The sequence below is a fragment of the Chelonia mydas genome, chromosome 5 (assembly GCF_015237465.2).
Source record: "Chelonia mydas isolate rCheMyd1 chromosome 5, rCheMyd1.pri.v2, whole genome shotgun sequence".
Lineage (NCBI taxonomy): Eukaryota > Metazoa > Chordata > Testudines > Cheloniidae > Chelonia > Chelonia mydas.
Genome location: NC_051245.2, coordinates 117,600,557 through 117,615,364, shown reverse-complemented (window position 1 = coordinate 117,615,364; position 14,808 = coordinate 117,600,557). Strand labels below are relative to the sequence as shown.

The 14,808-nt window shown below is 42.5% G+C and overlaps 1 protein-coding gene across 3 annotated transcripts in view; it reads left to right on the top strand.

Annotated features, from left to right (window-relative positions):
• ECPAS (Ecm29 proteasome adaptor and scaffold) overlaps positions 1 to 14,808 on the top strand; it is a 91,188-nt gene that overhangs the window by 37,791 nt on the left and 38,589 nt on the right. For all 3 annotated transcript variants that reach the window (XM_007065187.4, XM_037902127.2, XM_043547370.1), the window contains 10 exons: positions 363 to 466; positions 1,277 to 1,400; positions 4,613 to 4,693; positions 5,433 to 5,664; positions 6,504 to 6,595; positions 9,230 to 9,364; positions 11,124 to 11,289; positions 11,764 to 11,936; positions 12,623 to 12,724; positions 14,431 to 14,554. In XM_007065187.4, the coding sequence (XP_007065249.2) occupies positions 363 to 466; positions 1,277 to 1,400; positions 4,613 to 4,693; positions 5,433 to 5,664; positions 6,504 to 6,595; positions 9,230 to 9,364; positions 11,124 to 11,289; positions 11,764 to 11,936; positions 12,623 to 12,724; positions 14,431 to 14,554 (1,333 nt within the window). The remainder of the gene's footprint in view (positions 1 to 362; positions 467 to 1,276; positions 1,401 to 4,612; positions 4,694 to 5,432; positions 5,665 to 6,503; positions 6,596 to 9,229; positions 9,365 to 11,123; positions 11,290 to 11,763; positions 11,937 to 12,622; positions 12,725 to 14,430; positions 14,555 to 14,808) is intronic.

Genomic DNA, 14,808 nt, shown 5'->3' with positions numbered 1-14,808 from the left:
GCTTAATTGGATCAGATCTAAAGTGAAGATGGTTTAGATATCTGTTTGCATGCATACCACATAGAAATCCTTTGTTTTTGGCTGCAAATTATTGTTTGCATTATAGTAGAAACTAGAAGTCCCAACCAAGATCAAGACCCACTGTGGCAGATACTGTACAAGCACATACGTCTAATTTGTCTGTATCTGTAACTTATAGGGGCAAAACAATTATTTCCTTTTCCAACTGAAGTAAACTTTTTTTTATTGTTGAAACAACTATTTAGGTTCATCTTAAGGTTTTTCTTTCATGCAATTGCCTTGGTTTAAAAAGCTTTCTGTTGTGATGGGCTAATGATTTTTATTTATTTAATTTTTTTAAGCCTGAAGTCCAAGTACGTCAGGTGGCCGTGAAATTTGCAAGCACAGTGTTCCCTTCCGATCACATTCCTTCCAGATACTTACTGCTTTTAGCTGCAGGAGATCCGTAAGTTTCAGGAGGTGTTAACTTTGCATCTGGGTTAAAATAAATAAATAAATTCAATGCAGTTGTTTGGAAATTGGCCATTGTGTTGCCATTGTAATGGCAGACTTGCAGAGACCTGTAGCTCTGCCTTATCTTGGCAAACTAGGGAGGAAGAAGAGAAATCAAAATCTTTCACGGGGTACTTTTGTCTTTTAATTTAAACCAGAAAAATAATGTGGGGTGAAGGATGGGAAAACAACACTTTAACCATGGGTAAGGATGGACTGACAATGTCAAAACTTGAAGTGCTCAAGCTTTGATTTACCAACCCATCATATAATTAAATCAAGCTAAGTAATTCCGTTGCAGCTAGCATGTCTTGCACGGCATTGGGTTAGTGATGCCTGGGGAACTGCTGGTTCAGATAAGTACTTTGTGAGAGGACTAGCAATGGGTCAGCTAAGGGCAGGGCATAAAATGGGGAAAAAGAAGAGGTGAAGAGAGGGAAAACAAAACTTCTGTGGTGGGGGAGTAGAAAGACTGGAAACTGAAGGCAGTTTATATAGGTTGGTTAAGATGCTAGCCTGGTAAGCTTGAGAACACTGTGATATGTAAGCCAAGAAAGTCTTTTATCATCCAGTCTCCTTTCTTCCAGAATCAAAAGGCTGTTTATATTCTGTAACCTGGAGCTGGTTCTCTGCAGTGTTTAAAAAAGCTTCTTTCCTTAAAAGCCCTCTCTTTCCCCAAGAAATTCACTTGTTGTTTGTTAAATAACATTCGTTCTGTGCTCATGTGCAAATGACCTTCCTTTCTCATTTTTCCCCTTGAAAGACGGGAGGAGGTGCATGGAGAAGCCCAGCGTGTACTGAGAATGTTTCCTGGTAAAAATGAAAAGGAAAGTGCTGGTAAACAGATGCCTTCCTTCCCAGAAATGGTCCATTACATTCAAGACAAGGTACATTACCGCAGCACGGGTGATTACAGCGGCAGGGCTTGTAATGATTGCAGGCTTTTTTACCCCCAAGGCAGTGGTGTTAGCTGAAGTTCGAGTAAAGAGCAGATTTGAGATTGCAAGAACCTCCCTCTCAGTTGGTCCTAATAGGCACCATTACTGACCACCTTGGCAAAGAAACAAAAGGTTAAACAGGGCTATGGAAACTGATCCTTTGAAATAACTGCTTTAGGTCAGCGGGGAAAGCTTGAACTGCTGCGGCTTGTGCTGAATCAGTTATGTGGGGAGAGTTCAATGTCCGGGGCCGGTCATCCAGCACCTTACACAAGCAGTTACTTCACACACACTATTCTTAAAGGAACAAAGACCATGTATTGTCTGGCCCAGAGAAAGGGAGGAATATATTGTATAGCATGTAAAAGCATTACAATATATGGAGAGAGAAAATGGAACAAATGAAGGAGGTTGCTATTAACTCAAAGGATTAATTACTCATCTTCATACTAACTCAGTGGAAAAATGAAAATGACATTGTGTGAGTCCTACAGTGTGAGATGCCCCAGGGCCTGACGTGACATACTGCTCTAGCAGTTTGTTCCCCTCCGTGTGCACTTAAAGGTGACCTGTACAGATTTAAATAATGGGCTTGTGCCCTTCTTTGCTTTTCTTATGAAGTAAAAAGTCTGAAATGACTTGTTTTAAAAGGGTTTTTTTTGCATGTTTTTTTTCTTCCTTAGGAATATCAGGGATGTCAAATTGGAACTTAACTGCCTTTCTAGCAGGACCTCTGGGAGGTCTCAGGGATGTTTATTGTGACAGCTGATACTTCAATGTCATAGTCATAGAGTTTAAGGCCAGAAGGGATCACCAGGTCATCTAGTCTGAAATTCTGTATACCACTAGTTACCAACGCCAGCACGCTAAACCCAACGAATGGAATTAGACAAAAGTATTGTAGCCCACAGGAAACTAATCTATATTATGTGCCCCAGGCAAAGCATGGGAGGGACTGAGATGTGCTAGTGCCCAAGGTCCCTGTAATGGCAGGGAAACGATTGAGATGTATCCAGATAATCCCTGCAAATGACCCGCTGCAGAAGAAGGCAAAAACCCCTAAGGTCACTGCCAGTTCAACCTGGGGGAAATTCCTTCCTGACCCAGATCCTGAGCATGTAAACAAGAACCAGTTAGCCAAGTAGCTGAGAGAGAGAATGCTTGGTGCCACCTCAGAGCCCTGGCCCATCCTGTCCAGTGGCCCATCTCCAACCCTGGCCAACTCTGATGCTTCAGAGGAGGGAGATTAAAATAAATCCAGAATGCATTGAGGGAAAATTCCTTCCTGACCCCCTGCAGGTGACTGGCAGAAGTCCTGAAGCATGAGATTTAGGCACATAAGATAAATTCGTGGCTATGAATTTATACACATTTGTTCTTATATCAGCATTGTCCTTTAACTTAAATAGCTCTTCACTCTCCCTGATGTATTTTTAGAGAGCAGTCATATCCCCTCTCAGCACCGTTTGTTAAGCTAAACAAGCCAGACTCTTCCAGTCTCATCTCATAAGTTAGATCCTTCATTGGCCTTGATCATTCTACTTGCTCTTCTCTGCACCTACTCCAGTTTGAATTCATCTTTCTTGAACATGGGTGAACAAAATTGTACCCTGTATTCCAAATGTGGTTCTACCAGTGCCTTGTACAATGGCATTAATGCTTCCCTATCCCCACTGGAAATGCCTCTCCTGATACATCCTAGAATCCCGTTTGCCTTTTTCATAGCTGCATCACATTGGTTGCACATAGTCATCCTGTAATTGACCAGTACACCTAGGTCACTCTCCTCCTCTGTCACTTCCACTGAAGAATTTCTGCTACAAACTGGTGGTTCATATTAGACACTAAGCACTTTGTGCTATTGAATTTCATCCCATTTCTGTTTCTCCAGTCTTCAAGGTCCTGCAGTATAATATTACCATCCGCCCGTGTATGGATAATACCCCCCAACTTTGCGTCCTCAGCAAATCTCATTGAACTGAGGGGAGATGGCGTTGAATTTCTAGCAAGGACTTCCTTTATCCAAAATAGGAGTCGTTCCAGTTAAACAGGTGTTTAAAAAAACCCCCAGAATTTTCATCAATGTGACTAAAAATCCCTTTCAGTTCACTTTTTTGTTCTCGTGGCTCTTGTGATGTCACTAGTTCACTCAGGATCGCAGAGTCCTTCAGCTTAGACACAACCTGAGTTTCTAGTGTGAAAAATAAACAGGAGAACCCCATGTTCACACCCCCATCATTATTCAGGTCTGTCTTTAACAGAAGCATCAAGACCAATTTTTCCCCGTTGCTGAGACACCTTTACGTTTGTTTCTCATATGCAAGTGGTGAATAATAAATGTGTGCTGGAGCTGGTCCATGTAAGGAACACTTTACGGCCAGGATCAGTGTGCAAAATGACTTAATTTAACTCTTGTCCTCAAAATCTAGAGAACTAAATTTAAAGGAGGAGTAAGATCCAGTGTTTCGAGAGTCTTGAGTCGTGGACTCTGATCCAAAGTCTTCCACTCATTCACTCATTTGACTTTGGACGCTTGCTTAAGCTGTCTGTGCCTCATTAGGGCCCCAATTAAGCAAAGAATTTGAGGACATAATTGACTCCACAATTGTTGAATCCAGGTCTAGAGCCATCGTACATGCTGATAAATTAATATCTGCCTACCTTACTGGGGTGTTGAAAGTAGGGCTGGTTGGAAGCTGTCTGACGGAACCTTTTACTCTTGGAAGATATTGAATTGTTGGAATTAAAACATTCTGTGGGAATGTGTTGATTTTGATGAGTTTCCATGGGAAACCAGGCAGGTTTCCTGCTGGCTCCTAAGCTTCCTGGCTTCTTGCCAGTCTGAGCTGGCAGTCTCGGAAGACTTTTTGGAATTTGGTCTGAAATTTTTGAAATTAAATGGTGTGTTTTGAATAATTTGGTCTGAAATTTTTAGGAAGAAAATTCCAGCTCCAGTTGTGAGGCTTAATTAATTATTCTGAAGCACTTTTGAGATCTTCTGGTTAAATGCATTATGCAAATGCACAGCGTTTTGTTTATAATTACATTTGCTGAATGGAAGATAGTGGTACAATTAGTTGCAGCAGAAAATATTATTACTAAGTATATACCATTTACAGTCTGGAGTGTACCCCTGCTAAATCTATGTGTTTGTTACTTAGGCCTCTCACCGAATGAAAACTCCTGCTAAATACATGACCGGAACTGCAGTCCTGCCTTTCAATCCTGCTACATTTGGAGAGGTAATTGTGTCTGTCTCACGGCAATAGCGACACATTCTTACATGTCGTTATTTAACCTGTGGGACACTGGGAGAACAGCGGTGATAGGATGTAAGGCACTAACCTGGGACTCGGGCAATCTAGGTTCAGTTCTTTAAGGAATTCTGGGGCCTTTACCTGACTGACTTTGCCACAACCTCCTCCATAATCTTCCCTAAAAAGGGAGATTTGAGTTAGGTCGGTAGTTGGTGTGTCACTGGCAAGGGATGGTTTTCTGAGGAGGATATATTGACAGTGCCTCCTTGAACACACCTAGCATCCTAACGTCTCAAGAGAAGGCACTGACGGTCTCCCCCAACTGTGGGAAATCAAAGACCGAAGACGCCGCACCCCCGAGACATTGCTCTTATAGCTTGGTAGCAGGTGGGGTGGTCCTGATGTCAATGATGAGCCTTAGACTCCATGAACCAAATTCAGAGGTGATGTGTTACTTACACAATGTGGGCTAAGGGATGCTAAATTGGTGTAACTTACATGCTGAGAAAAGATGCAAGTTACACCTGTTTAGAAGCACCTTTTTATTTGACCCATATGACTTAATCCAGCAGTTTTCAAACTTTTTTGAGCTGAGCACACCCTTTGAGTTACAATTTTTGGTTGCACCCCCGCCCAGAGGACTGACGACTGGGGCGCCTGCTGGATCTGACTCCTGTTTCCCTGTGAGATACCTTAAGCCTATCTTGTTCTCTTCTCTGTTTAGATAGTCTTGTACCTGCGAATGTGTCTTGCTCATAGTGCAGGTGTGGTGCCAGCCTCTCAGAGCTTAGCTGACATGCAAGACCATGCTCCGGCAATTGGCCGTTATATCAGGAACCTCCTGTCTGGCAACTTCATATCTTCCTCGTCCTCTTCATCTTCCTCAAAAAGTGGAGAAACCAACCCAGTGCAAATCTATATTGGCCTTCTTCAGCAGCTGTTGTCTGGTGTTGGAGGTGAGGAACCATAGGCCATGGTGCTGAGGAAAGAAAAAAAGCTCTTTCTAGAACTTCTGAAGTTCTCAATACTCTGAATACTCAATACCCTGAACTTTGCTTCAGTGACCATAGGTTGTAAGGAGAACTAACCCAAACTGTCTTAGGCCAGTTTGTGGTTTAGAGTTATTCCCTCGCACACAATTGTGAAAGGGATTAAGGGGAGAGAGCGCCACAACATTATCTGTTAAATTGGGGTGTCAGAATTTTCAGGCCATTGTCAGTGTTTATTACAGTCTTTGCATACCTGAACAGTTCCCGTGTACATAGACGCCAACTCCGTGGGTGCTCTGGGGCTCAAGCACCCACTGAAAAAAGTAGATGGTGCTCATCACCCACAGGGTCAGATTCATCTTTTGTTTGCCCCAGTGCCTGGACTGTGGCCCGGCCCCCCGAGGCCCTGCCCTTGCCCCTGCCCCGCCTCGCCTCTTCCCTCTGAGGCCCCACTCACATGGGAAGGGAGAGGAGCCAACACCCACTGGCAAAAACAAAAGTCCATGCCTGTGCCCTTGTGGAATGACACTCTTCATCAGATATCTGAGGCAATTTAAAGTTTCATCACAAACTGCTTGTGTACCTTTAAAACAGTTTACTAGAAATACGCATATTTGCCTGTCTGACATCCATAAGAGAGAGAGTACTCCGAAATAATACGGAAAGTCAGTCGTAACTTTATCTGGGGTCTTTAAATTTGCATTAAACTGCTTGATGTGGCATCATTTGCCTGTTTTTACTATTAGTTGTAAATAGAAAAAATTGCATTTCATTTTCCTTAACTTGATTCTTTAATTACTCTTTAGGTTTGCCAGTTATGTACTGTCTTCTAGAAGTTGTTTCGGTGTATCCAGAAAAACTAGCTACCAGATTTGCAGACAAAATAGATTGGATAAAGGTACGTTGCACACACGTGGATTTTTTTTCTGTTCACCTTCGCAAAATCTGACATTTCAAGGCCTAATAATTTTCCAGGTAGCTGATTAGCTGATCAGTAATCTTGAGGAGTGAAAGATTCTTTTTTGCAGCATTTTTATTTTCTAAGTCTATTGCGGGTTTAGTTCGCACGGTTCTCTCTCTTTCAGTTCATTACTCTGTGACCTGGTATATGTTTGGTAGATCATAGTTTTAGACTGATGCTACTAAGTGTATATCTACACTGCAGCTGGGAGTGTGCTTTCCTGCGTGGGCTGATAGTCTCGTGGTCGCTCTGCTTGAGCTAACATGGTAAAATTAGCATAGTAGCTGGGGATAGCACTGGTGGTGGCTCAGGCTAGCCACTCAAGTACATACCCAGGGCGCTAGCCCAAGCTGATGCCCATGCTACCCCCAGCTACATGGCTATTTTTAGTGTGCTAGCCCAAGCAGAGGTAGCGCCTGTCTGTCTCCTTGTGCTGGGGAGTGTTACCCAAAATTGGGCCAGCTAGTAAGCGTAGGGAAGACTAATGACCCACCAGAGTTTGGCAGAAAGCAGCACGTTTATTATACTGATAGCTAAGCTCAAAAGAAGGGTGGGGGTCACACTCGCATACTCACGCTCCCAGGACAGGCACGGCACTGGCGATGTCAGGATCCTTCAAGGTAAGTGTCCTGCAGCGCAGCGATGGATGGTGTGATGAAGGTAAGTCTTCCTGGGGCACAATGGAATGCAATGTGGCGAACCACTGGCCAGGCCGTCCGGGCGAAGGGCCTTCACAGGAGGTACAAGCTTGTGAGTGCACTCCTGAGCACATGGCCCCTTCCCCTTTTAAGGACCTGCTCCTCACGGCCCACAACTAGAGCTGACTTGGCTGCGTGTGGTTGGTCACACTCCACCTCGGGCACTGTCCATGCATTGGGCGTGCGATTGCTGCCTAATCAGAGTCCCAGACACCTTGTCTACCTGGGAGCTCTTCCGATCTTCCAGCTGTTCAACCAGCCCATTCATCCCGCAAGCATTCCAGGAGGGAGGGGGAAGGGGAAAGCCACTTCACAGGTATTCAAAGAGGGAGAGGAGAAAAAAAAGGGGGGGCGGGAACCTCTTGAACATACAGGTTATACAGAGCATACAGATCACTGCTGCTCCTACAACAGGGAGCATGTTCCCAGCTGCAGTGTAGACATACCCTATATTCCCTCACATTGGTAGACTCTGAGGGGTATGTCTACACAGCAGTTAAACAGCTATGGCTCGCCTGTGACAACTGGCTTGGGCTACTGTTTAACTGCAGTGTAGACATTTTATGCTTGCACCGGAGCCCAGGCTCTGGGACCCTCCCCACTCATGGGTTCCAAATCCCAGCCTAAAGCCCAAGCCAGACATCTACACTGCAATTAAACAGCCCCATAGCCAGAGCCCCGCAAGCCCAAGTCACCTGACATGGGCCAGCTGCCGGTGTCTTAGTGCAGTATAGACATACCCTGAGGGCCAGAACTTTCACTTGTATCAATCAGAGCAGTTCCATTCTTTGGTAGTTCACGGGTAGGAGGACTTCCCCCTCAAAGAATCTACCAGTGAGAGGAGCTGCTCTGGCAGCTCTCTTGAGGTGGGTGGGTGGAGGGCAGTCTAATATACTGATGTAAGTTTTGAATCAAGCTATGTAACTCCATTGGCAGTATTCTGGTGGTGATAAACCTCTTTTTTTTTTTTTTTTTTTTCTGATGATCTCAGGTCACCTGAATCCTTCAGTCTGAAGTGTGTATGTGTGTGTATTTACACACACACACACAATTCGAACTGAAGGGTTCTGGTGACCTGAGAATGTTGTTTAAGTTTATAACCCTACTTTTTGCATTTATCGCTCTCTACACACACACACACACAAGCGCGCGCGCGTGTGTGTGTGTAGAGTTAAATGCAAAGAGTAAGGTTATAAACTTAAAAACACAAGTTAGGAAACAAATGTTTATATTATGTTTGTTATGCTAACACTGCCATAATAACCAGACCTTTTTAACAGTCTACGTAATAAAAAATACTCCATACAAATAACATGGGTGAATTAATGTTGCTGAGAGAACTGTGACTTTTCCATTTCTTGACTTCTGTGTCTGTTACATTTGCAGCCTTCGCATTAAGTAGGTTTAATCTCTTCAGCTTTTTTTCCTTTATCATGTGAGGAGGAAAGAGCAAACGAAAGGAAAATGTACTCTGTGGCACTATGGAATAGTACAAGACAGGAATTTTGTCTCGTACAATTCCATGGAGTTTTTAGCTCCCCGTGGCTGGGGAACATGAAGTTTCTTTTTTAAATACCCGATTCAGCAAAGCATTTAAGCATCACGCTAACTGTAAACATGTGAGTAGCCCCCTTGAGGGCAACAGGACTATTCATGCTTAAACCTAAGCATGAGTGCTTTGCTGAACTGGGTCCTAAGCAAGTTACTTAGTGATGATAATTATATTCCAAGGGTAAAAAAGAGGTTAGAGTAAAATATGGAGTGTAGGTGCGTAGTTGCATCTGAACGGTGTGCTAATGTATTAAAGCTAGACCATCAGTGAAGTATGCTCCCTCTTTGTTGTTTGTTTTTTGTTTTTTTTTAAAATGTACAGAGTCTGATGAATACAAACAAGGAAGAGATGCGTGAGCTGGCAGCACTGTTGTATTCTGTAGTGTTGTCTACAATGTCTGGAAATGAACTGAAGTCCTCTGTACAGCAACTGATCAAGACCGCAAAAGACAATCATGTAATTACATTCTCTTTATCCATTTCTTGTATTATTTTTTAATTGCAACATTTTAATTGAAGATGTTAATCTTATAGCAGTCCAGAATTTATTACTTAGTGATTTTTTTTTTTAATATGGAAAAGCACCATTGAATTAGTCAGTTACTTGTTGGAGGTAGGAAAAAACGTTGCTATATTTGAGTAGAACTATTTTTCTAAGTAAATACATAATTGAAACTGTACTCAGTCAGTATTTGACATTTCTCCTAAGCACAACCAGGACCGTTAGGAACCATTATTAAGAAGTTTAGTCAGTTAAATAGTCGTCATCCTATTGCATGATAATGGGTTGCACCAGCTACCTCAGGCAGTTATAAGTTTTTGTTTTTATTGATGAGCAATTAAAGGTAAGCACAGATTTTAGAAAGTATTTAGCTGGTCAGCCATTGCCCTTCCCCTGGCTAAGCTATAGCTCCCTCCCTTCACCGCAGGCCAGTGAAAGCTTTCTCCTACCCAGGAGCCTTTGCTATGTAGGGCATGGTTTTAAGGGTCCACAGCCTTCACCTCCTATGACTGTTATCACAACTGTATGGGGCTTCCTTCCCTCCCTCTGAGCCCCACTCCTCCTCTCATTATTCATATCTCTGGAGCTTACCTGAGTTCCTTGACTAATAGGATTGCAAACAATGAGGAATTCAAACCCTCCCGCCCCTCCTTAAAGAAACCAGGCAAATAATTTTCTTGATGCGACTCACCTACCGCAGTCTAAGGAAAGAGTTAGCTCCCTAAGATATGTTTCCCCAAAGAACTAATTTGATTTTAATCCTTACATAGATCTCAGTAATCTGCTATTTTACTAGTACCTTAACACCATGTTCTTTTTGAAGTCAAATGGGACTACTCCCATGTTTAAAGCTAAGCTGAGCCATGAGAAACAAAATAGTCTTTATTTTACTCAGTCTTCTCTTAAAAGAAATACTTTTTGCGAGAACTTTCATTCCCTCTTTGAGATCTTCCAGTCCCCCCCTAGATCTACTCTTTTTCCCTTCCTTCTTAGAGTAATATGTTGAGGATCAAACAAAAACTTAAATTAAAAAAAAAAAAAAGCAAAGCAATTCTGTTGTTTGCATCTTTTAAATCCTGAAGCCTTATTCCTGCAGAGTATCCTTTCAAATGAATCCAGACTACTGGATAAACACATTAACTAGACATTTCTAATTCAAAGATCAACACTGAAATAATTAACGTTCTTGCTTTAACCTCATCTAGAATGACTGGACCAGATTGTGCACTCACTTGTGAATTCTGAGTAACTGAATTGAAGGGATTTTATCTGGAGTACGCAAGAGCAGAACTTGTCCCCTTGTTTCAGTCTCTTGTGTGTGTAAACTGGGGAAGACAGCACTGCTCACATGCAGAAGGATATATTTATAAACTAAAGGATTACAGATGGCTTTTTTCTCCTGGTAACTTGAGGGGGAGGCTTTCAAAAAATCCTAAGCAATTTAGGAGCAGAGTGACCTTCTGTGACCTTCTGTGGGTCTTCTGCTCCTAAATCCCTTAGCTATTGAAAATCTCCCCGGAAGCCTAAATTGTGCAGAAAATATTGACAGTATCGACAACCTATGGAGAGCCCCATAGGCTTGGCAATAGCTCAGAATTTTCATGCTGTACCTTTCCAGCGGGCCTACCTATACATCTGTCTTTTCATGTACGCTTTATGTAAAACACATGATTGTGTCTATGTAGATTTCCTACCATGTTGGTATTGTCTGTAGAACCCGGAGATCCAACATGGATCCTTGTTGGCTTTGGGATTCACTGTAGGAAGGTACCTGGCCAAAAGGAAAACCAGGATGATGGAGATGCATGACATTGAAGAGCCAAATATTGTTGTCATGCCAGAACAAGACCAGCTCATAAAGACCACAACAGAAACAATAGGTAACTTTGCTCTTGGCTATTATATTGCACCTTGGCACTGTTGGTTCTTGATATGAGAATTTATGTAAGCATAGTTTCCAGTCACAACTGGTTCAGGATGTGTCTCAGGTTGGCTGCATCTACTGATAGTGGCCTTGATGCTGAATAACACCTGTCTGATGGATTTGACGGTCTTTAAGAATGTCTCCATCACTGTTGTCTGATCAGATGTAAACAATGTTCACTGCTCCAATATTAATTAAGAAATAGACTCCCATGTAAGAGACGAGCAGATGCACACAGATGTACCTTTGTGGTATATTCTTCTCTCATTTAAATTGGTTTTACTCCATTGTAACTCTGACTTCATTCCTGATTCTCTCTGTTATACAGGAGAGCAAAACCTGGCCTCTTGTTTAAAAAAAAAAAATTATACTTCTGACTGCACTCAGGTTGTAGGGACAAAAAGCAAGTCATCCTGTTGGTTCTCTGTAGGTTCCTTTTTGGACAGCACCTCTCCGCTCCTGGCAGTTGCTGCTTGTACAGCACTGGGGGAAATTGGCAGGAACGGCCCCTTGCCAATTCCCAGCGAAGGCACCGGGTTTACAAAGCTGCATCTTGTTGAAAGTTTATTGACCAGAATCCCTTCTGGCAAGGAAACAAATAAGGTAAGATTTGTTGGTTTGTTAATTTTGTTTCTGGCATATTTTCTCTCCGTGTTTGTTCTTGTTTGTTTCGGGTTAAACTGACGCTAACGTGATTACCTATCAAGCTAAGAGAGACATCACCCTTACAGCCTTGGTGATGACATTTTCAAAAAGCACTCAGCCTTGGTTTAACTCTGCTCCCACTGAAGTCAATAGGAGTTTTACCCTTGGCTTCAGTGTAGGAGAGTTAGGCCAAAAGCTAAGGGATTAGAAAATCCCTTGAATAAATAATAATATTTGTTGTGGTTTTTCTCTTCTTGGGATGAAACTAAGAAAATAGGATATTGTGGCTGAGAATCAGGAAGAACTTCTCTAACAGTACTGCGTGAAAGGGACTAGGCCCTGAACTCGACCTCAAATGGAATGAGGGGAAACGCCACCACTTGAGACATTTTCCAGTGGGTTTTTTGTCCAGCTCGTGCTGTGCTGTAGGGAAAAGTTATGCACTGACAGGAGGATGTACTGCATGACCTAGTAGGTTTTCCCCATCTCTGATTTCTAGGAATCTATGACTGCTGGTGATTAAACTCAGTGGGAAGGTGTAAAAGAGTAATAATAAAAGCTCTGGGTTTCAAATTAGGAGGCATATATGTTGGAAAAAGTGCCTGCTGGGTTTATGAGTAAAATCTTGTGATTCTATTTTTAAGATGAAAGAGCGAGCAATACAAACGCTGGGTTACTTTCCAGTGGGAGATGGAGACTTTCCCCACCAGAAACTACTGCTGCAAGGACTAATGGATTCTGTGGAGGTAAGGCAGTAACGTTATCCCTTACACTTCAGTGAGTGTTCCAATTTGTATTAGCCTTCTGAATACTTTGGGCCACATTTACAAAGGGAAAAGGGAGCTGCTCTTTGAAGTGACTCATTCCATTTTTCAGATCTGTTCTTTCTGTTTGCAAAGCAGGCTGGTAGAGGGTGAGGAGAAGTTTTGTGCATGTAAAACCTGTGGCCTCAGTTTTAGCTCCCAGGCTTGTACACACTTACATACATATTGTCCATGGGATTGCTTACGTCTGTAAAGTTAAGCACAGGTGTAAGTGCTTGTGTTAACGGGCCCTTTTAGAGGCCACTTCTGGAAAATCTGGTCTTTTAAAATGTACTAAATATACACACTGAATGTCAGAATATCTTGGTCCTGTGACAAATTTTAAACAAAGGACAGAAATTGTATTGGAAAGACATTGAGTGGTGTAGCTCGGTTAAATTTATCATTTTAGAAAAAATAAGCAATATTTTTTTTTGTTAATCCCGGAACTCTGCTCTGTGTTGGAAATGTATTTTGTTCCATACTGTACAGTATTTCAGAGTTGCTAATTTATTGAATGAGATGCTGGAAGGAAGAATGAAAAACTCCTTCCACATTAGGGTAGTGTTCTACATTTGCAGGTTGGCTTTCCCGTTCTCAGTTGATCATAATCACATTTAGCAGTTAGCAAATTCAGAGGTGACTAGTGAATATCAGATCTGCTGCCGTGGCCAAGCCCTGTAATATGACATGATCATAAAAGCAACAAAAATGACATTTGTATCTTCAAAGTGGGTCTTTCAAAAGGCAGCGCTTCTCTTCCTAGAACTTCTCCGAGGACTGGAGAGCTTCCTGTATAAAATGTTTACCTGAGCACAAGGATTTATCTGAGCTTGCAGGAAACTAATTGTGAAAGACTGTAAGCTGAGGGACTGATTCTGCTAAGAACTGAGACGCTGTTGCTCTAATTGAAGTCAGTGGGAACTGTAGGTGCTCAGCAGCTTTGAAAATTAGGCCTTAGGGCTACAGGTAATAGTAAAAAATTATATATGTATAAATTAAACTAGTAGCAAAGTTCAGTGCCTGCTCCGCTCCTGATGCAGGTAAAAGGAATAGAGAGGAAGTGGTAGAGGGACACAGAACAAAGCTAAATCTTACTTGCGTGTCCCTTGTGAGGGGAAAAGAATTTCTTTCCATCTCTTGAAGTTAGAATGTGCTGCTCAGCTTTTCAGTGTGTCTGGGTAGAACATTTAACAGCAGTTTGTTCCCTGAAGTGGTGGGTAGGGGAATCTTTTATTTTACTTCTGCCTAGTACAATAAAACCTCAATGTTTCACACGAATGACTGTGAGAGCTGAATAAAGGGAATAAACCTTTTGTTGTTCAGTCAAGGACGCTGCATCACCTTTGTTCCCTGGTTTGGACAAACGCAGAACAGTTGTAATGACTTCCAGGAATACTTTATAGCAGGCTGTCAAATAGTCCATAAAGCATTTTGTAAAAGTAAAGGCCTGAGGTTTTCAAAGTTGCCCTGGGGGTTTGTACCCTGAATTGCCATCAATTGGTGGCTGAGCATCCAAACTAGGGAGCTTTGAAAATCTCTGCAAAATGCCACTTGACTGTGCCGCTTTACTCGGAACTGGGGTGGGAATTGTTGGGGTCGGTCAGTAACAAGGTGATTATTTAGCAAGGACCTATTGTATTTTTCAGGCCAAGCAAATAGAACTTCAGTTCACCGTTGGTGAAGCCATTACCAGTGCTGCAATAGGAACCAGCTCAGTGGCTGCCCGTGATGCTTGGATGGTCACCGAGGAAGAGTATACTCCTCCTGCAGGTATACATTGTTGATGTGGGAGATTTGGAGGTGGAATGAAGAACCTGAGGGCCCTGTCCTGCATGGAGCTGAGCACTTCTGGGACACTGATTCTAATTAGTGGGAGTAGCTCTTAGCAGTTCCCAGGTGGTGCTCAGTACCTTGCAGGTTTGGTCCCTTCACCAATCAGTTTGCCTGTTTTTTACTATTTAGTGGCTCCCCCCCCCGTTTGACCAATCTGAAAAATATCGAGAGACAATAAAAAGATTTTCGAA